Genomic DNA, 22,806 nt, shown 5'->3' on the forward strand with positions numbered 1-22,806 from the left:
TTTTATACTTTGTTTATCTTCCCTTTCCGTTTCTCCATCATTACCTTTCCTTCTTATCCATTTCTGTTTTCTTGTTTTGAACCCTTTATAAGACAACATTCCTAAAACATCAAACATTTTCCTTATTCTCCTATTTAAAACTTCTTTAGCCCCAATCTCCCCTTCCCCTCCTGAGTTGTCCTTTATCCCTTGTCGGACAACCACATCTCCCCTCTCCATTTGGATTTGCGAATTCACTCGCAAGCGTCAGCTGATTTTGCAGTGACCGTAACTCCTCCCCACCCAGCCCCCTCCAGAAAAGATTTCACTTTTCATATGTAACAAAGGTCACTCTTTTAATTCCCTCCTTATTCCCTCTATTCCATTTCCTTCCCTTATTAATTCTTGTCTATACTCTCTATATTTTCCTCTAAATACAGATACATTCATGTATGCACACTATACATATACACACATATACCTCTTTACCCACATACATATAAATCGTGGTCATTTTTACTCTTATTACATGTCTTCATCTCTCTGTTTGTTTTGTAGTTGTTCTGCAAATTTCCTTGCTTCCTCTGGATCCGAGAATAGTTTTTTTCCATAAGATTGTTTTCGCTGTATTGAACTCCTTCCTCTTCTTCAGGAGTTCAAAACTTATGTGTCTTTTTAGTTCGCAGTCTTTTGTACTCTCGTTACACGTCTTCATCTCTCAGTCTATTTTGTAATTGTTCTGCAAATTTTCGTGCTTCCTCTGGATCCGAGAATAGTCTGTTTTGCTGTCCTGGAATAAATATTTTCAGTACCGCTGGATGCTTTAGTATAAATTTATACCCTTTCTTCCATAAAATCGCCTTTGCTGTATTGAACTCCTTTCTCTTCTTCAGGAGTTCAAAACTTATATCTGGATAAATGAAGATTTTTCGCCCTTTGTACTCCAGTGGCTTGTTGCCCTCTCTTACTTTTTCCATTGTTTTCTCCAGTACCTTTTCTCTTGTAGTATATCTTAGGAATTTTACTAACATAGATCTTGGCTTTTGTTGTGGTTGTGGTTTAAAGGCCAATGCTCTATGTGCCCTTTCTATTTCCATTTCTTGCTGTAGTTCTGGACATCCTAGGATCCTAGGGATCCAATTTTTTATAAACTCTCTCATATTCTTGCCTTCTTCATCTTCCTTAAGGCCCACTATCTTTATGTTATTTCTTCTGTTATAATTTTCCATTATATCTATTTTCTGAGGGATGTCCTCTAGCTTTACTGTCAATATTAAGGGTGAGTGGTCCGATAATATTCTAGCTTTATATTCTGTTTTTCTTACTCTATCTTGCATACTAGCTGATAACAAAAATAGGTCTATTCTTGAGTATGTTTTATGTCTAGCCGAGTAATATGAATATTCCTTTTCATTTGGGTGTTGTTTCCTCCATATATCCAAAAGTTGCATTTCTTGCATCGATTTAATTATAAATTTGGTTACTTTGTTCTTTCTGTTAATTTTTTTCCCAGTTTTATCCATGTTTAAATCCAAATTAAGGTTGAAATCCCCTCCTATTAGTATGTTCCCTTGCGTGTCTGCTATCTTCAAAAAAATATCTTGCATAAATTTTTGATCTTCGTTAGGTGAATATACATTGAGTAAATTCCAAAACTCCGAATATATCTGACATTTTATCATTACATATCTCCCTGCTGGATCTATTATTTCCTCTTCTATTTTAATTGGTACATTTTTACTGATTAATATAGCTACTCCTCTAGCTTTTGAATTATATGACGCTGCTGTTACATGTCCTATCCAATCTCTCTTTAATTTCTTGTGTTCCACTTCAGTTAAGTGTGTTTCTTGTACGAATGTTATATCAATTTTTTCTTTTTTCAGTAAATTTAGCAGTTTCTTCCTTTTGATTTGGTTATGTATTCCGTTAATATTTAAAATCATATAGTTCAACATAGCCATTTCATACTTTGTTTATCTTCCCTTTCCGTTTCCTCATCATCACTTTTCCTTCTTATCCATTTCTGCTTTCTTTTTTTGAATACTTTATAAGACAACATTTCTAAAACATAAAACATTTCCCTTATTCTCCTATCTAAAATTTCCTTAACCCCACTATCCCCTCCCCTTCCTGAGTTGCCCTTTATCCCATGTCGGGCAACCACATCTCCCCTCTCCATTTGGATTTGCGAATTCACTCGCAAGCGTCAACTGATTTCGCAGTGACTGTAACTCCTCCCCACCCAGCTCCCCCCAGAAAAGATTTTAATTTTCATATACAACGAAGGTCACTCTCTTAATTCCCCCCATACTTCCTTTCTTCCCTTTCTTTCCCTTCTTAGTTCTTACCTATATTCTATTTTTTTATATATACATACACACATACACATATACCTACATACACACATACATATAGTTTGTTGTCATTTTTGTTCTTGTTACATCTCTTCCTCTCTCTATCTGTTTTGTAGTTGTTCTGCAAATTTTCTTGCTTACTCTGGATCCAAGAATAGTCTGTTTTGCTGCCCTGGAATAACTATTTTAAGTACCGCTGGGTACTTTAGCATAAATTTATATCCTTTTTTCCATAGGATCATTTTTGCTGCATTAAACTCCTTCCTCTTCTTCAGGAGTTCAAAACTTATATCTGGATAGAAAACAATTTTTTGACCCTTGTATTCCTATGGTTTTTGTCTTCTCTTATTTTCCTCATTGCTTTCTCCAATATATTTTCTCTTGTTGTATATCTTAAGAATTTTACTAGAATGGATCTTAGTTTTTGTTGTGGTTGTGGTTTAGGGGCTAATGTTCTGTGTGCCCTTTCTATTTCCATTTCTTCCTGTAATTCTGGTCTCCCTAGGACCCTGGGGATCCATTCTTTTATAAATTCTTTCATAGTCTTGCCTTCTTCATCTTCCTTAAGGCCCACTATCTTTATATTGTTTCTTCTATTATAATTTTCCATTATATCTATCTTCTGAGCTAACAGCTCCTGTGTCTCTTTAACTTTTTTATCAGATTCTTCTAATTTCTTTTTTAAGTCCTCTACTTCCATTTCTACAGCTGTTTCTCGTTCTTCCACCTTGTCCACTCTTTTTCCCATATCTGACATGATCATCTCTAATCTATTCATTTTTTCTTCTGTACTTTTTACTCTTCTTTTTATTTCACTGAATTCTTGTGACTGCCATTCTTTTACTGATTCCATATATTCTTTAAAAAAAAATATATCCATGTACTTGCCCTTCCCTTCATCTTCAATTTCTCTGTGTTCTTCCTCTTCTTCTTCTGAGTCCACTCCAGGATCTGTGTCCTTTACCTCTGTCTCTTCTGGTTTTCTTGTTGGGTTGTTTGTTTTATTTTGTTGGGTATTTTTGGTCTTCTTATTTTTATTAGAAGTGTCTTGCTCTGGGTAGGTCATCAGTTGTTTCTTTTATTTCTTTTTACTCTCTTCTTTCTTGCTCTTGTTATTTTCTGTGTTTTCCTCTTGCTGTTTTGTTGTGGCTGTCAATCTCAGCTGTAGAGATCGACTCCTCAGCTGGTCCCTCCTCCCGTCAGTGTTATTTTTGTCTTGCGCATCACGCATGCGTGACTCCTCGCGCATGCGCGGTTGCACACTTTTGCTTGGCTCCTTGAGCCATTTTTGTAGTCCCGAGTTCGGGGCTTCTACTGACCTTAGGGAGTGGGCTTCTCTCTCCGTGGTGGGCCTCCTCGGACAGGTAAGGCCTTCACCTTCTTCCGACGTCCTTTCTTCTTCTCTTCTTCCCGTTGCTTTTGGCTTTTCTTTTTTCGCTGCCATTTTCTCCACACCTTTATTTTCACTTTATTTTGGTTTTTGTGTTTGTGCCTTCGTTTTTTCACTGTCTTTATTTTACTTTTCTGGAGAGGGCTGGAATTCCCTGACCGGCCACTACTCCATCACGTGACTCCTCTGGATCGATAGAATTGATGTGGATAGGCTTTTTCCCTTGAGGGTAGGAATGATTGAAACAAGAGGTCATGACTTAAGATTTAAGGGGCAAAAGTTCAGAAGTAACATGAGGGGGAAATTCTTCACTCAGAGAGTGGTGGCTTTGTGGAATGAGCTTCCAGGAGAAGTAGTGGTGGCAGGTCCATTTTGTCATTTCAGGAAAATTTGGACAGGTATATGGATGGGAGATGAATGGAGAGTACTTGGTTTGGTGCAGACTAGAAGGGCCGAGATGGCCTGTTTCTGTACTGTAATTGTTATATGGCTATACGGAAATACACAATTATGGCGTGATTGGGGTCAGTGCACAGGAGGTTGGGTTGAAATCTATCAAAGAATTCAGATAGATGCAAAAGCCTGGCATAGATGCTGCCCACAGCTCTCCCTTAGGTAGAAAACAGACCCAGACCAGGCATTGGGACACTCAAATTTCAATATATCCACTTACGGGGATCTTGCTGAATGTCTGTCCAGAGCTCTGATTTTCTCCACCGCAGAGAGTGAAGCCACACCGTAATGGGGAGAGTTCTGAGAAATGCAGAAAACCTGAGGGGTTTCAACCCTGCCGAGGCCATCAGCAATCAGCTCCCTCTCACCCGCAGGTCAGTGAGGAACATGTAGCCAGGAATGTTGCTGAAAGCCAGGGGGGCTTCTGCAGGGAAGAGAAGATGACATAACTTAGGATTGGAGTCAACTTCACATTGGCTTTTACAACACGTGCTGGTTACAACGACAGTCAAGAGTCAATAATGCATGAGGCATCTAAGAATATAAAGGAGAGACTGCAGATGAAAAAAAATGAATATTGGAAGGACTGAGGAATCATCCTTGGAGGCAATAGGTCGTCATCCTAGGAAGAGGATTGCAACAGTGCCAAAACAGCATCTGGACCTGAAGCATCAACTTGAACCTTCTGCCTCCACAGATGCTGCTTGACAATTCTTCCAGCATTCTGTTTTTGTCCCAATTAAGCATCTAAACTTCATTGTATCAAAACCAACATTGTGGGACATTAACAGCCTCAAAGTTGGAATTGCCTCACATTGAATAAACATTTTCCTAAATGATGAGACCATCAAAGAAAGGTACAATAACCAAATGATAACAGCAGTGGTGTTTCAGAGTGGAGTTTCTACACGAATAGCGTCCCACTCCCATGCTCACATATCTGTCCATGGCCTCATGTACTATCCCACAGAGAATGCCCATAAATTGGAGGATAAATGCTTGATATTCCATCTGGGCACTCTCCAACTGGATTGGGTCTCTGATAGCTCAGTGATTAGAGCACTGGCCTTGTAAATCAGGAGTTGTGAGTTCAATTCTCACTGGGGCCTCATCTCTGTGAGGGACACTTGACAAAGTGGCAACTCTCTGGACAAAGTTAAAGAATTTCAATTACTATCCAATAATAGAACCTTTAATAAAATCAACTTCTAATGTTTCTGCTAGCCTCTTTCTTCTTTCCTCTGAACTCCATCCCTCCTCCCTCTGTTTGCTGTTGTCCCATTTCCCCCCCCCCCTCTTATCCACCTATCACCTCCTACCTTTAGGACCGTGCTCCTCTCCCCCTCCCCTTCCCCCTACCATTATGTTCAGGCACCTGCCAACATCGTTTCATACCTTTATGAAGTGTTAGTTATAAATCTTTATCTTTGCTATATAAAGTACACTGTTTGACAGCTGGGTTCCTCCAGGCTTGTGATTTTACTTCAATCATGGTGAGGCGACTACTATCCATAAAAGCTGCTCGGAAGCAAGGTGGGGCTCTTTACTGTGACACGTTTTGATATTATCCACTACTAAGTCCAGATGAGTTTTTTGATGGTTTATTGATGAACAGAAAAATTTATTATAATGTAGTCCAAATATTCCAAGTAGTAATGTATATGTGGAAACGATCTATTACAATGACATCTGTGATGAATGATCTATAACAACTAATGTTTAATCTGTAGTAAAGGTCAACAGAAAATATGCGAGCCTTACTCACCCTTCTCATCTCTATCGAAAAAGAATTTGCACCCCAACACCCGCGCCACTTTCCCCAGAACGTGAAACCCATTGCGCCTGCACCGATCCTTTGAAGAGAATAGTTTACATGCGGATGCAACAAGGTGCTGGAAAAAGGCAGCGTCGACAGGAACAGCCGCGGAAATGATGGGCAGCAGCCGGACATCACAGCCTTCAGACCCCGGGGCGCGGCTGACGCCCGCAACCAACCCAACAGGGGTAAACAACAAGCCTTTGGCTCTTCCACATAGTGTCTGCAGACTTTCGTGTTTTACTCTCATAAACCTGATTCTGTTAGATCTCCACCTTCAGAGCCAATTCTCAGTTAGTCCATTTTCTCTCTTTTGAAACAGTTAACCAATTCCCTTGTGAAAGTTTAGAAAGTCTCTCTCATTAGTCACTTGTAAATGCAAGCAGGCTTTTTCCACTAAGGTTGGGTGAGACAAGGACATGGGTAAACGGTGAAAGGTGAAATGTTTAAGGGAAACATTAAGGGGAATTTCTTCATGCAGAGTGGTGGTAGAGTGTGGATCGAGCTGCCAGCTGAAGTGGTAAATGTGGGATGTAAGAAAAATTTGGATAGATATATGGATGGGAGGGATGTGGAGGGACATGGTCTGGGTGTAGGTCAAAAGAAATTGGAGCAGGAGTAGGCCATTCATCAATGGGACAGCAGAATAATAGTTCGGTATGGACTAGATGGGCTGAAGGGCCTGTTTCTGTGCTGTAGTGTTCTATGATTACTGAGGCAATTCCAATGTTAACATATGCCAGAGACCCTACAATGAGCATCTTCAATGTAACTGATGTGATCCCTACATTATTCCTCATTGATGTAACTGAAGAATTATCCAGTCAATGCTGACCACACAACCACTGAGAACAGGCAACCCCAAACATCTGCTGAAGCAGCATTGAAAAAGGGGTGAGGTCCCTCTGCAGACACCTTTTGGGATGCTTGTCAAGTCCTTTTGTTTTGGAGGATGGCTTCGTCACAGACTATCTGTCTGTGGTGCAAAGGAATTGTTCAGTTTAATTAAGTGTATGCTGGCCCGTGGGTTCCTGCCTCACTTCTGACTTGGCATGTCAAGGCATCAAGCTGTGGCAAAGGATTGATAATGAGGTTAGAATCGGTGTGGAGAGAACAGAGTGCAGTACATTCCAAGGGGGTAAGATTGGACTAAGTGTGAATAGAGGACAGGGCTCAAGCTCCACTCTTGGAAATGGCATACAGGATGTACTGGGTTTGGAGGTACAGAGGAGGTTCATCAGGTTGAGGGATGAAGTGGTTGGCCTATGAGGAGAGATTGAGTCATCAGGGACCGAACTCACTGGAATTCAGAAGAATGAGAGGGGATCTTATAGAAACATATAAAATAAGATAGAGGTAGGTGAAGTGCCAGTTGATGAAGTAGACAAAGATGATGTGGTCAAACAATAATCATGGCTTTTATTAGCAGAAACTCATGGTACAATAATGAAAGACAACAGATGTATATACAGTTATATCCAAGGGGAGTGTCCTTAACAGTAGAGATAATGCACAGCCAATGTTAGTACAGCAAGGCTTGCCAGAGGGGAGACAGGCAGCTTGGCAGATATTCATCACAGTCTCCCCTTCTTCTCAGAAGAAGGGTTAAATTCAAAAGGACAGCTGCTAGGAAAGACTGAAGCAAGCGATACATGGATACCATTTTTGGCATTGAGAATACTCTAACAGTCAAAATATGCCAGTATCTAGCATGCATTCGAAATATAATGAAATGTTTTATGAATATGTCAGCCTATCAGGTTGTTTACGAATTTTGGTTCTTTCTTCTCAAAACAGATGGCTCCTTTGCAACCTTGGGAACTGGTACAGGTCCTGGGTCTGTAGTGTGGGAAGGACTGACTTCTGGACCCGCTCCAGAATCGCCAGCGTGAAGCAGTGGAGCCTCAGCATGGCCATCCAAAAGCTTACTAGGGGTCACAGGCTGGGGGGGAGCGGTGAGGCCAATCTCTCAGGCTCACTCTGAGTAAGGGTGTGAGGAAGGGGCGACCAGGTGAGGCCAGATCTCTTAGGGGTACAGCTCCATCCTCAACATCCATTGGAGCGCTCACACCCCTAACGTCGAGGTACTCGAGATGGCAGAGGTCAACAGCATCGAGTCCACGCTGCTGAAGATCCAGCTGCGCTGGATGGGTCACGTCTCCAGAATGGAGGACCATCGCCTTCCCAAGATCGTATTATATGGCGAGCTCTCCACTGGCCACCGTGACAGAGGTGCACCAAAGAAAAGGTACAAGGACTGCCTAAAGAAATCTCTTGGTGCCTGCCACATTGACCACCGCCAGTGGGCTGATAACGCCTCAAACCGTGCATCTTGGCGCCTCACAGTTTGGCGGGCAGCAGCCTCCTTTGAAGAAGACCGCAGAGCCCACCTCACTGACAAAAGGGAAAGGAGGAAAAACCCAACACCCAACCCCAACCAACCAATTTTCCCTTGCAACCGCTGCAATCGTGTCTGCCTGTCCCGCATCGGACTGGTCAGCCACAAACGAGCCTGCAGCTGACGTGGACTTTTTACCCCCTCCATAAATCTTCGTCCGCGAAGCCAAGCCAAAGAAGAAAGAAGAAGACAGCGTCAGTACTCCCGTCTGGGAATTTAACATGAGCATAGTTGGACTAGGGGGTCTGTTTTATACGCCCAAGCATGGCTCCTCAGCAGCACGGTCCAGGCTCAGATAAACAGGTTGGCCAGTCCATCACAGTTCCTGATTTCCTAGGAAAGGCAAACATACGTTCATGAGGTCTTTGATTTGTTGCAGTACACAATAATGACCGAATAGAATATAGCGCCTCAGGCAGCACCTCCTGCCACCGGGTACGGGGTAACCATGTGTTTTTAAAGCAAGATTAACAGTCTTCCAGACTGTAGCATTAGCCCTTTCGACTTGCCCATTGCCCTGCAGGTTGTAGCTCATGTTGCAGCTGGTGGCCATCCCCTTCCGTAGCAGGGCTCGCCGCAGTTCAGCGCTCATGAATGCTGAGCCCCTATTGGTATGAATGTAAATGGGAAAACCAAAAATGCTGAAAATTCTGTCAAATGACTTAATGACAGACGCTAACGAGACGTCAGGGCAGGGCATCGCAAGGGAAACCTGGAATATTTGTCAATTACAGTAAGGAAATATACATTTTTGTTGTTGGAAGGTAACGGTCCTTTAAAATCTAAGCTAATCCTCTCAAAAGGTTGGGTTGCCTTGAGAGTGGCCTCCGGAGCTTTGAAGTATTGCAGTTTGCATTCTGCGCAAACGGGACAGCTTTTAGTCAGTTTCCTGACTTCTTCCAGAGAGTAAGGAACGTTGTTAGCCCTTATGTAGTGGAAGAACCTCGTGACTCCTCGGTGGCACAGTCTGCTATGGATCTCTTTTAGCCCCTCCAGCTGAGCACCAGCAGCAGATCGTGACCATGCGTCAGAGGGATCATTTAACCTGCCCGGTCTGTACTGGATCTCATAATTATAAGTTGAGAGTTCTATTCGCCAGCGTGCCATCTTATTGTTCTTGATTTTACTTTTGTGTTTAGTACTGAACATGTAAGCTACAGATTTCTGATCAGTGACAAGAGTAAATTTTCTGCCGGCTAGAAAGTGTCTCCAGTAGCGAACAGCTTCAATAATAGCCTGGGCTTCTTTTTCAATGGCAGGATGTTTAAGTTCAGGTCCGCATAATGTGTGGGAGAAGAATGCCACAGGTCTGCCCTTTTGATTAAGGGTTCCTGCCAAGGCACAATCTGAGGCATCAGTTTCCACTTGGAATGGGACATCCTCGTCAATGGACGAGAGTGCAGCTTTGGCAATATCAGCTTTAATTCTCTCCAAAGCCTTCAAGGCTATTGGAGAGAGAGGAAAAGATTTAGTGTCAAACAGAGGGCGTGCCTTCGTTGGGTAGTCCTGAACCCATTTGCAGTAGTAGGAAAAAAATACCATACATCTTTTAAGGGCTTTTGCTGAGTCTGGGGGTGGTAACTTCTTAAGGGGTGTGATAGTACAGATCTATCACCAATGTACATAGTGGTTCTCACTAGTGCCTTACACTCCATCCACTCCCTCCTATGTACTGCAACAAATGCCACCCCCCACGAAAGGATGTTCCTTTTCCCGAGGAAATCCGAATCAGGAACCACTGTACCGGCATGGCTCACCGTCCCTGGCCCCGTCCTTTTGCAACGCCACGTCCGGCACTCAAAGAACGACCCCTTGGTCGACCGAGTGACTCTACTCCACGCGAACCCACATTACGCCTACGTTGAGTTCCCAGACGGGCGGGAGGACACTGTTTTGGTGCGGGACCTAGCTCAGGACGCGGTAGACCCAGCAAACCCCCAAACCCAACCTTCCCCAACTCCTTATTCTCCAGGCCCCGTGCCGCAACAGAAGGACCAACAGCACCCCAATGACCTGGGCCAACGGGAATTGAGCGACGGAGCAGTCGCACCCGACGAGCCCGCTGGCGACACCACTCCAGCGACCCCAATCCCGGCACCACGGCGGTCACGCCGGATGGTCAGACCCCCTGACCGCTACAGTCCTTGACCTACCCCTTCCTTTCATTCTCTCCCTCGTTTTTGTTTTTGTTTCCCAGGGTCAATTCTCCAAGAAGAGGTGAATGTGATAGTACAGATCTATCACCAATGTACATAGTGTATATAGTTACTGTATCTAGACTGTGCTTACAGCGATTGGCTGAGAGCTAAGCCACACCTATTGTCTGGGCCTTAAAGGGTTGTGTCCCTAGCCAGGTCGGATCATTCCGGACTGGTCAGCCACCTGTGAAGAGCTCTGGCCTTTTGTTAATAAAAGCCTTGGTTTGGATCAACAAGTCTTTGGTTCTTTCGACGAGCTCTACAAGGGGGGCCATTCTTTCTGGGTTGGGGTGGATAATGTAGCCCAGAATGGGTAGCTCTGTAGCATTGAACACACATTTGCCCTCGTTAAATGTAAGGTTGAGTTCTTTAGCTGTTGCTCTTACTAGGTTCAATTACTCCCTCTTTAAGCAGTCTCTGGGTCTCCACTTTGATAAACTCATGATCCTCTTTGCTGTAAGAACGGCTCTTAGTGGCAATCGGCTAACACTCAGGGGATAAATCATTGAAAAGGGAAGGAGCTTTGATCTTTAATGCGGACAGGCCGCAGTAACTAGCGCGGGGGATGGTAAGTGTGGGTAGTGGCCCACCAAAATTTAGCACTACACTGTTCATCTGAGATTGAATATTTAACCCCAGTAACACAGGGGCGCAGAGCTCCAGCATAATAAAGAGCCACACATCAGCCAGGTAATGTTCCTGCAAATTTAAAATAACTTTACACTTGTCCTGTACAGTTTTTGTAAGTTCACTACAAGCCATCGATATCTTTCACTTCGTTGGATATCTCCACAAATTTAAGGCTCTGGCAACTCTCTCATGGATGTAGCTGTCAGCACTCCCCGAATCTATTAGACAATCAAGAGTCTCACCATTCACCTCCCCCTTCATGTCGACCGTTCCAGTCCATAACATCCCCCAAGCTTTACAGTCAATTGAGCTATCACAGGGGATCTCACCTTGCCATCACTTGAAGTCGATTCAGCCTGCTTGTCTGAAGATTCCTCCTTTTCACAGTTGTCTTCCATTCCTGCAGCTCTAGGACATATTTTCTTGGTGCTTCTCTTCGTCTTCTTATCAGTGGGAGTACTTTTCACCTTACACGCTTTAGCGAAATGGCCGAGTTTCCCATAATAACTGCAGGTAGCAAATCAAGCCAAGCACTTCTGTCTCGGGTGCCAGCTCTTATCGCAGAAGTAACATTTTTCAGTAGTTTGCCCTTTTCTTTCCTTTGGGGTTCCAGCACTCCTGGATGTTTCCTTTTCATTTTCTAGCATTTCACTGGACTGCATGGCACTTCTGAGCGTTTTGGCTAGAGTGACTGCCCGGTCGTAGGTTAAGGGCTCCGACTCCAGCAGCCTCTGTCGGATGTAACTGGAGTCAATCCCGTTGATAAAAGCATCCAGCTTCAAGGCATTGCGGTGTTGTTGCACATTGACTGCCCTGACATCACATTCGTTTACCAGTGAGTCGAGACCCAGTGCATAGGCAGCATCACTTTCCCAGGGTTTCTGGCGTCTAGTCAGCAACTGGTGTCGAGCAAGCACCACATTCCATGGTGCTGTATGGTAAGTAGTGAGACGTTCCTGGGCTATAGCCAGAGTGGTAGCTCCTTGCATTAAGGCGAAAGGGACCTCACCCAGCAGAGAGTTCAGGTGGCCCCACTGTATCGCCTCATCGACCACGTTGTTTCGAGCCATGTAGTAATCAAAACAAGCAATCCGGTGGTTGAAAATTTCTCTGGCCCTCGGAGCAGACTGGTCGATTATCAGCCGCTCTGGCTTGAGAGCTGCATCCATTTCTGCTAATAAAATTGAAGTGCCAGTTGATGAAGTAGACAAAGACGAGGTGGTCAAACAATAATCATGGCTTTTATTAGCAGAAACTCATGGTACAATAATGAAAGACAATAGATGCATATCCAGTTATACCCAAGGGGAGTGTCCTTAACAGTAGAGATAATGCACAGCCAATGTTAGTACAGCAAGGCTCGCCAGAGGGGAGACAGGCAGCTTGGCAGATATTCACCACAGTAGGTAAATTGTTTCCATTGATAGGGGAGACCAGAACTAGGGGACACAGCCTCAAGAATCAGGGGAGTAAATTTAGGACAGAGATGAGGAGGAACTGCTTTTCCCAGAGGGTGGTGAATCTGTGGAATTCACTGTCCATAGGTGAATCTGTGGAATTCACTGTCCATTGAAGCAGTGGAGGCGACCTCAGTGAATATATTTAAGATAAGGTTGGACAGATTTTTACATAGTAGGGGAATTAAGGGATACAGGGAAAAGGCAGGTCAGTGGAGATGAGCCTATCATCAGATCAGCCATGATCTCATTGAATGGTGGAGCAGACTCGATGGGCTAGATGGCCTCCTCCTGCTCCTATTTCTTATGCTGCAGGCTAGCATTCTAATCCAGCACTAAGGGAGCAGCCAGGTATGTGACGTCTTTCAGATAAGCCCCAAGAACATTGCTTTGAGTTGGACCATTTTGCTGGTTCATAGGAATTCTACGCATCTCCTCGCTAGTCTCTCTCTGATCATTGTATCTTACTGAAGTTGCAAATTGCCTCTGCTCCAGTGACCCCACAGGCTCAGAAGACGGAGACGTCGCCAGGGTGAACTTGAACCGCAACCCTAAAGTCTGGAGCACACAAGTCGTCAATCCCAATCAATCCTGGGGGAGGCAAAATGAACCAGGTTTAGTTCCGAGGTTGAGGATTTATTGGACAAACATTAAAATCAAACAGAAACAGATCAAGGAGGGAAACAAGTGCTAGATCTTCTGCCTTCAACCACCTCACTTGCTAGTGGAGATATAGGATTCTGCAGAAGCCAGAATCCAGTGCAAGAAACACTCTGACGGAGGAACGGAGTGGTTGAACAGCATCAGTAGGAGAAAAGGAATGGTTGACATTTCAGGTCGGCTCCCTTCACTGAGACTTTATTAGACTTGATGAAGGGTTCCAACCTGAAACATCAACGATACCTATTCCTCCCACAGATACTGCTTGTCCCACTGAGTTCCTCCAGCAGAAATTTTTCTTACTTAGCCTTTGTCTGCTGGTAGGACTCTGCCGAAATGTAATCTGGCACATTGACTCTCAGGAAGGGGAGGTTCCCAGAGAGACAAGTTCCACGCTAGGGTGGAAGAATCAAGCCTCTATGAAAGATTATGTCTTTCTGACATCTAGCTTTTTAACATTTAAATTTTATTTACAGTACAGTAGAAGCCGATTCAGGCCATTGAAACCTGTGCCACCCAATTACGCCCAAATTAACCTACAACCCTGTGTGGTTTGGAGAGTGAAGGAAAAAGGAACACCCAGGGGAAAACCCATGCAGACACGGAGAGAATGTACAAACTCCTTACAAATAGTGCCGAATTCAAACCCGGGTCAATGGTGCAGTAATAGCACCAAGATAACCTCGATGCTTATCATGTCAGCCTACTTCACAGGAGCATCAAAATGCATTAAAGTACAAATAATGATCAAAATATTAATTGTTATAAGCAGAGGAAATAGGCATGACATTTGATTGGAATTGAATTGCTTATTGTCATGGGTATGGAGAAACAGTAAAATGCTTTGTTTTGCATGCTATCCAGTAGTTGTGCAATACTAACAAATAAATAATCAACCCATCGGGACCATTGCCTGAAGAGGGCGCACAAAATCAGTGAACCGGTGCGGACTCGAAAAGCCAACATGGCCTGTTTCCGCTCCGTAAATGGTTATATGGTTATACAACAGTGCAGAGAGTCATGTAAAGATCGATATAATAGTTCTGGGTGCAGACAAAACTACAGAAACAGACCACAGGTCATACAGAAAAGTATGTGAATAGCAGTGCGAGGGCGCCAGCTTTTAACAGTGAGAGACCCAATTCTGATAATACCAGGAAAGAAACTCTCTTTCCAGCAAGACCACAAGCCAACCTTTATGATGAGTAATTGGGAAATATTTCTTCTCGCAATGGATACTGCAGAAATTCAATTTTCTCCCACAAAACTTGCACATAGATTCAATATAAAAACTCAGAAATGCTGGAGGAGCTCAGGAGAACTCACAACATCCATAGGAGGTAAAGGTATATAACTGACGTTTCAGGCATGAGCCCTTCTTCAATAAGTACCTCCTATGGATGCTACAAGACCTCTCCCCCCCCTTCACACCCCATTGGGAAGAAGATACACAATTCCCTGCTGTTATCAGACTCTTGAGGGGACCTCTCGTAGCAAAATGATGCAGCCCCTGCACTGTTTTTATGGATTTTATTTTTCCTCTAGAACACTGCGCTCTGCACTTTGGTTTTATTTATGCAGTTCAAGTTCAAATTTATTTATCATCCAATTGTACAAGTACAACCCGACAAAACAGCCTTCAAAAATAGTGCAAATACAGATGACAGAACACAAATAGATGCACAATACATATGCGCAGAACCTATATAGGTCCTAAATGCAAAAGTTAAAAGTAAATATTATTAATAAATAGTAGAGTCACGGGAAGTTCGACAGACAATCAGTAGTCTCACTGCCTGTGGAAAAAGCTGTTTCTCAGTCTGGTGGATCTGCCTCTCAGACTTCCGTATCTCATTCCTGATGAGAGTAGCTGGAAGATGCTGTGGATGGGGTGGTAGGGGGTCCTTACAGATTTTGAGAGCTCTCCACCAACAATGAACCTGGTAAATCATACCGCTGGGTTGGGGGGTGGGGAGAGAGCCCAGTGATCTTCTCTGCCACTTTTATGGTCATGTGGATTGACCTCCAATCCATTGCTTTACAGCACCCACTGCCGGCCAGGATGCAATCGATGGAGCTTCTGTCCACTTCAGTCTCCTCAGGAAGTGTAGTTGCTTCTGAGGAACTGCGGTCGCTTGCATGATACAAAAGAATCTGCTGGAGGAACTCAGCAAGTTGAGCAATGTCAATGGGGAAAAAAGAACGGCTGGTATTTCAAGTGTTAACCTTTCATCAAAACCATTCTTTTTCTGCAATTGATGTTGCTCGACCCACTGAGTTCTTCCAGCAGTATTTGTTGCAGACCAGCCATCCTCAACCTGTTTTGAGTATGGCCCCCTTAGGTCTCCGCTCAAAGTTTATGGGCCCCTTCCCTGTGAAGCAGTCAAGTTTAGTTGGTTTCTTCTGTACTTCTCTCCTACTGAATACATAATTTTTATTTGGTCTGTGCCCCCCCCCCAGAATGAGTTGTGGCCCCCCCCCCCGGAAATAGCAATGCCCCCATTGAGAATGGATGCTCCAGACTCCAGCATCTGCAGTTGCTCCTACTAAAGTCTGGGTTGATTTGCCTGGATTGAACACAAAACAAAGCTCTTCTCTGCAACAACACTCCGCTGAAGGAACTCAGTGGGTTGAGCAGCCACAGTAGGAGAAAATGAACGGGTCAATGTTTCGGCCCAGAGTCCTTCATCATGACTGATTTATCACGATTGAGTCTTGATGGAGGGTTCTGGCCTGAAATGTCGACCCGTTCTCCTGTTGAGTTCCTCCAGCGGAGTGTTTGCTTGCTCCAGATTCCAGCTTCAGTAGCCTCTCATGTGTCTTGGTAACATGCGACAATAAACAATTAAATTATTAAATGACACGGTCATAGACAGATGCAGAATGTAAAGAGACCCACACCCATGACAGGCTAAATCAGGAGAAATTATATGGGAGGAGGAGGAAATTCAACAAATAACTTGATTCTGGATCTAATCCCTCACTATCCTTTGGAGTGTGAGGAACGATGTTCCCAATGGGAATTTTGTCCTTTCCCAGAGCAGAATACATCCTGTACAAGTAAAAACACAGATGCTCGAGGAACTCAGGTGGTCTCACAGCTCTTTATCCCCTCCTCCTAACCCCTCCGCTTCACCCCTCCCTCCCCCTGTCCCCTCCTCCCCCCATCCCCTACCCCCTCCTCTCCCCTTCCCCCTCTCCTTCTCCTCCCCTCCTCCTCCCACCCCTCAGTTCCTTCAGCATTTTTGTGTTCAAACTACAACCACATCGTCTGCAGACTTTCTTATCCTGTACAAGGCCAATCATGGTGGAAGGAGGTTTTATACTTCTAACGCAATGTTGGCAAGCCTGTCTCTGGACTCACTGAATTTCAAGCACATTTATTAGTTTGTCTTTCTCTGCAGAGTAGGCCTAGGAGGACGTGTGTGTGTGTGTGTGTGTGTGTGTGTGTGTGTGCGTGCGTGCGTGCGCGTGTGCCCCAACCCAAAGAAACAATGGACTGCCTTGCTCCCTAATGGACGCTGCCTGACCCACTGACCCTGAGATGGTGCAGGGCTCCCTGCTGTTTGCGGGTGTCGAGGATTCCAGGGCTCTAGCTGCGGCGACAGACGAGCAACAGGGCTACAGAGTGCACCACAGAGCACTGGGGCAGCGCCTCTTACCTTGGCACATTGCTGAGGATGCTGTCATGTACAAGCGCCCAGCGCAGATCAAACTCCTGGCCAAGAACGGGAGCTTGGTTGTCAATGAGGGAATACTATGCATCGCTGGTTTCTGAAAGGAAGGACAATTCAAAAGTAAGATGACACCACAAAAAAAAGTGTACACCATTCCATAGCTGGCAAACCCTATCATGTAAGCTATGGTTAGAAAACTTCATTTGGGAGTTCACTTGGATTATTTACCTCTTCTCCCCTCTCCTCCCTTCAATCTCCCTCTCCCTCCCTCTTCACTTTTCCTCCTCCTCCTCCTCCTCTCCCACCTAGAGGGGAAGACCTTCAAACAACAAAGGAGGGAGCAACAACAAGGTGCCAGAGTTGTGGCAAAGCTGAGGAATAGAAATGAATGTAACTATGTACAGTGATCCAAAGGTATGGATAGGAAACTAAGAGTGCAAAGAGATTTTGAATGGTTTTCTTGTAAATCATTTCTAATTTTGGTTAAAAAATGTGCCACGTGATGACATGCAAGCCACGATTCTAACCAATGGGACCACTGCAGGCTGGATTAAATCTGTGCTGTTACTCCAACCCTACTCAACACTTTACCTCAATCAAGTTCACCAATCATTCTGGTAGGTCGAACCTGAAGGCAGAGAACATGGTTAATGGCAAGGTGGAACAACAGATGCTACGCAGGTTGATAGGAGAGCAAAAAGGCTTGTGGTATGCTGGGTTTCATTTGTAGGTGCATTTGAATTTAAGAGTCATGAGGTAATGTTGTATCTCTATAAAACTTTGGTCCCATTGGTTAGAATCGTGGCTTGCATGTCATGTCATCACGTGGCGCATTTTTAACCAAAATTAGAATTTATTTACAAGAAATTATTTACAAAAAGAAAACTGTTAAAATCTTTTGCACCCTTAGTTTCATATCCATACATATTCATCACTGTACATCGTTATATTCATTTCTATTTTTGGGTTATGACATGACATCATGGGCTGAAGGGCCTGGACTGTGCTGCAATGTTCTGCGTTCTATGTTGCGAGAGCTAGGCGACAGGACCAAAACATGGAACCCATAATCCCTCTGCCAAGGTCACCTCAACCTCTGCACATCCAATAACAAAGGTTCAGCAGAAGCTGGAAACATACCCATGTTCCACATCTTAGTGTTCACTCTCGGCAAAGACAGAGATCACTAAAAAAAAGCCACCACTTTCAGAGAGGTACCCCATGTGCCTTTGGTTTTCTCAGGCAAATAGTGTTTGTAGATCTAAAGAGCATTAGTTTAAAATGGCTGCCTGATCCACTCAATAAAATCTTCACTTTTCCACCTCTCCTCAGTACCCTCTCTCCCCTTTGCCTATCAAGAATATATTTATCTTTACCTTAAATATATTCAAAGACCCTCCTTCACTGTCTTTTGAACAAGCAAGTTCCAAAGATTCAAAACCCAATAAATGCATACCTCCCAATGGCCGCCCATTATAATGCTCAGCCCCATTCCCTTGCCAACATACCTGTCCATGTTCTCATACAATGCCAGACTGAGACACCCACAAAGTGGAGGAACAACATCTCATATTCCATCTAGGCACCCACCAACATCGACTTCTACGGTTCCTGTCTGCCCATCTGCCCCCTCCCCATATTTCCCTGTCTCCTTTCCTCTAGTTTTTCTCTCTCTTCCTTTTTCCCTCTGTCTCCTCTCCACCAGATCTGAACTCATAGATTGTAAAACAGCCCCCTTCAGTTAATTCTCACCTTTCCTCTCTCCTGTCCTCCTATCATATCCAATTACAATACAACTCCGATTATCCAAAATCGGATTCTCCAAAATCCTCATTTATCTGAACTGATCGGGGACCTTGGGCTGCCGGCCGCAGCCATATAACCATATAACCAGTTACAGCACAGAACAGGCCAGTTCGGCCCTACTAGTCCATGCCGTAGCAAATCCCCACCCTCCTAGTCCCACTGACCAGCACCCGGTCCATACCCCTCCAGTCCTCTCCTCTCCATGTAATTATTCAGTCTTTCCTTAAATGTAACCAATGAGGCCTCAGTGGGCAAGGCAGCCAGGTTTTTTTTTGGTGAGAGTTAAACATTATTTAAATGCCTAAAAAGCCTTCCCTTGTTGTTTGTTATTGTTTAAACATTGTTAGAAGTGATTTTCTGTTACTAATGGGCTGTTTTTTTTTAAAAAAATGACCAGTTCTCTGAAAATAAAGTTTATCCAACATAGACCAGGTCCCAACCATTTCGGAAAATCAGAGTTGTACTGTAGCACCTTTTGGCTGTTGGTTTGTACTCTTCCTCCTGCCCATTCTCCCCTTCTCCCCAGCCTTTTAATTGCGGCACCTGCCTGCTTTTTGCTCATATCTTGAAGAAGGGCTCAGGCCCGAAACTTTGGTTAAGTATTTTTACATCCTATGGCTGCTGCGAGACCTTCTGAGTTCCTTCAGCATCTGCAGGATTTTATGTTTCACAAAAATTTATTTTTACACAGTCACTCCCTGGCTCCAAATTCCCCCAGAAAAGACACATCCTCTCTACTTCCTTCCTGTTACAACTCCTCAGAACTTTATGTTTGAAATCTTACCACCAAATGCACATTTTATACCATGTACAAACACTTTATAGATTTTCAAGCTTGGTGCTGTTCTGAAGTCTAATCTAAAGCTTGTCATATCAGTTTCTTTGGACTTTTTTTGGAGAAGATGAAATTTCAAAGCATAAACTTTTCCACTTAAATTAGACCATTGTATTTCATCGCATGTCGGTGAACAATTACTATGAAAAGATGCTGGTGAGACTAAGATTCGTAAAGACCAGCCAAAAGCTGGATCTTAACCCATATTAGCAATACAGTTGCTGTGGTTTGGCTCAAAACTGCCACTTTGCTAATGGTTTAATTGCAGTTGAGCATCAAGTGGTGGAAATGCAAGATAGATTTATCAGGCAGATTACAAGAGGTGGTTATAATGTGGAACTTTCCACCCCAAAAACAAGGGTTGATGAAGCAGTTAAAATTAAAGTTAAGAAAAAGTTTAAAAATGGGGAAAGGAATTAGTCATGAGATTTGGTAAACAGGTAGGAACGGTATAAACCTTGGTCTAAAAAATGGCCTAGTTGTGGTTGTACATTCTGTGCTTTGTGTCAAATTGCAGTGTATTTTGGAGGCAGATCTGGTGAAATAGCAATAAAAGTACTTATGGCGGTGTGGTACGCTTATAATTGTCTGGTCAGACACACCCATTGGCCGACTGTATCTGTAGCCTCTCCCACAGGGTCCTGGCTAAAGGTAACTGCTCCATAGCCCCCTCCTCAATGCAGGTCAGTTGAGCAGTATGGATGTGCCTTTGTTCTTCAGTGAAATAAAAGCCTATTTGTTTCTCAACAGTTGTTCGAGTAATTGATGGTGCATGGAGTGAGGGGGGGGGGGGGGGGCTTCCTTTTCTATGAGTCTATCCCAACCATTACATCTAAAAAAATGTTAATGTTCTAAAATTTATTTACACCACAGTAGAAGCCAATGCTGGCCATTGAAATCCATGCTGTCCAGCTACCATTGGAGAGCAGCAACAATCATCAAGGATCCACACCACCCAGGTCACGCTCTTTCCTCCATCTGGAAAGAGATATAGGTGTCACAAGACGCATACCATGAGGAACAGTCGTTTCCCCATAACCATCAGATTCCTAAACAACAGACTCAATCAGAGACCCATTTAAGAACCCAGTCTATTCCCTAGACCACCTTAAGTATTCCCTAGACCACCGGTGCTCGGTGATGAGTAAGGGATTGCTTCAGGTGGGATGTGGGTGGAAAGAAAAAGTTTGAAAACCACTGTTTTAATCATACCTCATTGACTCGTTATGTGCACGGTTTCATAACTCCAAAGGAAATGGCCCAATGACAATTTTTCTCAAGCAAAATATTTCAGTCACAATTGGGCCTAGAGCAGTGATTCTCAACCATCCTTTCCCACTCACATCTCGACTTAAGCAATCCCTTACTCATCACAGAGCACTGAAGGCCTTGGGATGTGAGTGGAAAGAAAAAGGTTGAGAACCACTCATTATGTAACGCTGAATATTTATTTTTTTCTGTATTTGCACAGTTAGCTTATTTATTTTGTTTATATTTCTCTCTTTTTCATACATATCTTTACCCTTGAGTACAATTTTCAGTTAACGATAAATAGAAATTCAGCCTGGCCTGCAGGAAAAAGTTGCATGTGATGTTATGCATGTATTCTAACAATTGAACACCAATTAACCTACCAAGCCCATACCTTTTTGGAGGCTGGGAAGAAACTAGAGCAGATGGGAAAACCCAAGCATGTCATGGGGAGAACGTACAAAATCCTTATCTTTCTTTCTTCTTTCTTTCTTTGGCTTGGCTTCGCGGATGAAGATTTATGGAGGGGCGGATTCACACCTGTTCGCTTGTACTGTAATAGTGATGTGGAAACCATGCTGCCAAAAACTGCCACATTCCAATTAAGCTAATCAAGGAATAACAAAACAGTAAATTCAGCAGGTCAGATTGCAAATGTGGAAGAGAGAAGCAAAATTAATAGTTCAGGTCATTGACTTATTATCAAAACTTATGTGACTTATCTATTTTTAGCTATCCATCATCCCAGCCACCTCCTCTTTAATTAAGACCTGATAAAAACAGATGCTGAGTACTCATTTTGTATTTCAGCTCTCTGCTTTTCTATGCAAGTTTCCATTTCAGTCTTGAGTTGGCCTCACACTTCTGCTCAGTACCCAATTTGTATGATTAAAGGAGATTTATCTGCAGTTGTTTGGCACCCACTGGGATACATGACCACGATCATAAAACTATCCAAAAGTATTAAGGACAAAGTAAATAAAAGGAGACCCTGGTATTAGTCAGAAATATGTCTCAACTGGAACAATGTATTCTCTAGCAACAGCTTTATACTGCACTTTGGAGTATTATGAACGTTTATGCCAGACACCAATCAAGTTCAAATATTTTTTTTTAATTTAGACATATACCATGGTAACAGGCCCTTCCGGCCCACAATCCCATACTGCACAATTACATCCAATTGACCTACAACCCCCATATGTTTTGAAGGGTGGGAAGGTGGCACCAGGAGCAAACCCATGCAGACATGGGAAAGATGTACAAACTCCTTACAGACAGTGCTATCTACGAACCTGGGTGGCTGGCACTGTAATAAGTGTTGCGTTAACCGCTACACTAACTGATCACATATCAAAAATGGACATCTTATACACATTACCAAGAATTACACAAGTATTTGGGGCGGCATAGTTAATGCAACTCTATTTCAGCATGAGCGATCAGGGTTCGAATGCGGTGCTGTCTTTAAGGAGTTTGTATGTTCTCTCTGTGTCTGCGTGGGTTTCCTCTGGGTGCTCTGGTTTCCACCCACCCTTCAAAACATATGGGGTTGCTGGTTAATGGGGCAGCACGGGCTCGTGGACCAAAAGGGCTTGTTATCATGCTGTAAGACAGTTAAAATTGTGGTTCAAAAATGATGCACCTTATCTGATAGGGAGCAATGACTATCTCAGTACATCTGACACCCATATTAGTTCTGTAATCTGATAGAAAAAAGATGATATATTTAGGTGTATCTAAGTCTGTGTGAAGTCACGTGCATGCAAGTGCACAGTAGAAATGCAAAAGTATACCTGAAAATTTTTCTTAAGTCTCACACACACACACACACACACACACACACACACACACACACACACACACACACACACACACACACACACACACACACACACA

At 43.6% G+C, this 22,806-nt stretch overlaps 1 protein-coding gene across 1 annotated transcript in view; it reads right to left on the reverse strand.

Annotated features, from left to right (window-relative positions):
- dglucy (D-glutamate cyclase) overlaps positions 1 to 16,389 on the reverse strand; it is a 39,885-nt gene extending 23,496 nt beyond the window's left edge. Inside the window, 7 exon segments of the mRNA XM_069915465.1 lie at positions 3,301 to 3,311; positions 4,400 to 4,547; positions 4,550 to 4,603; positions 13,147 to 13,269; positions 15,101 to 15,218; positions 15,381 to 15,472; positions 16,323 to 16,389. Coding sequence (XP_069771566.1) covers positions 3,301 to 3,311; positions 4,400 to 4,547; positions 4,550 to 4,603; positions 13,147 to 13,269; positions 15,101 to 15,218; positions 15,381 to 15,472; positions 16,323 to 16,389 — 613 coding nt within the window.
- Positions 16,390 to 22,806: the final 6,417 nt, after the last annotated feature.

This window comes from Narcine bancroftii, chromosome 2, assembly GCF_036971445.1.
Source record: "Narcine bancroftii isolate sNarBan1 chromosome 2, sNarBan1.hap1, whole genome shotgun sequence".
Classification (NCBI taxonomy): domain Eukaryota; kingdom Metazoa; phylum Chordata; class Chondrichthyes; order Torpediniformes; family Narcinidae; genus Narcine; species Narcine bancroftii.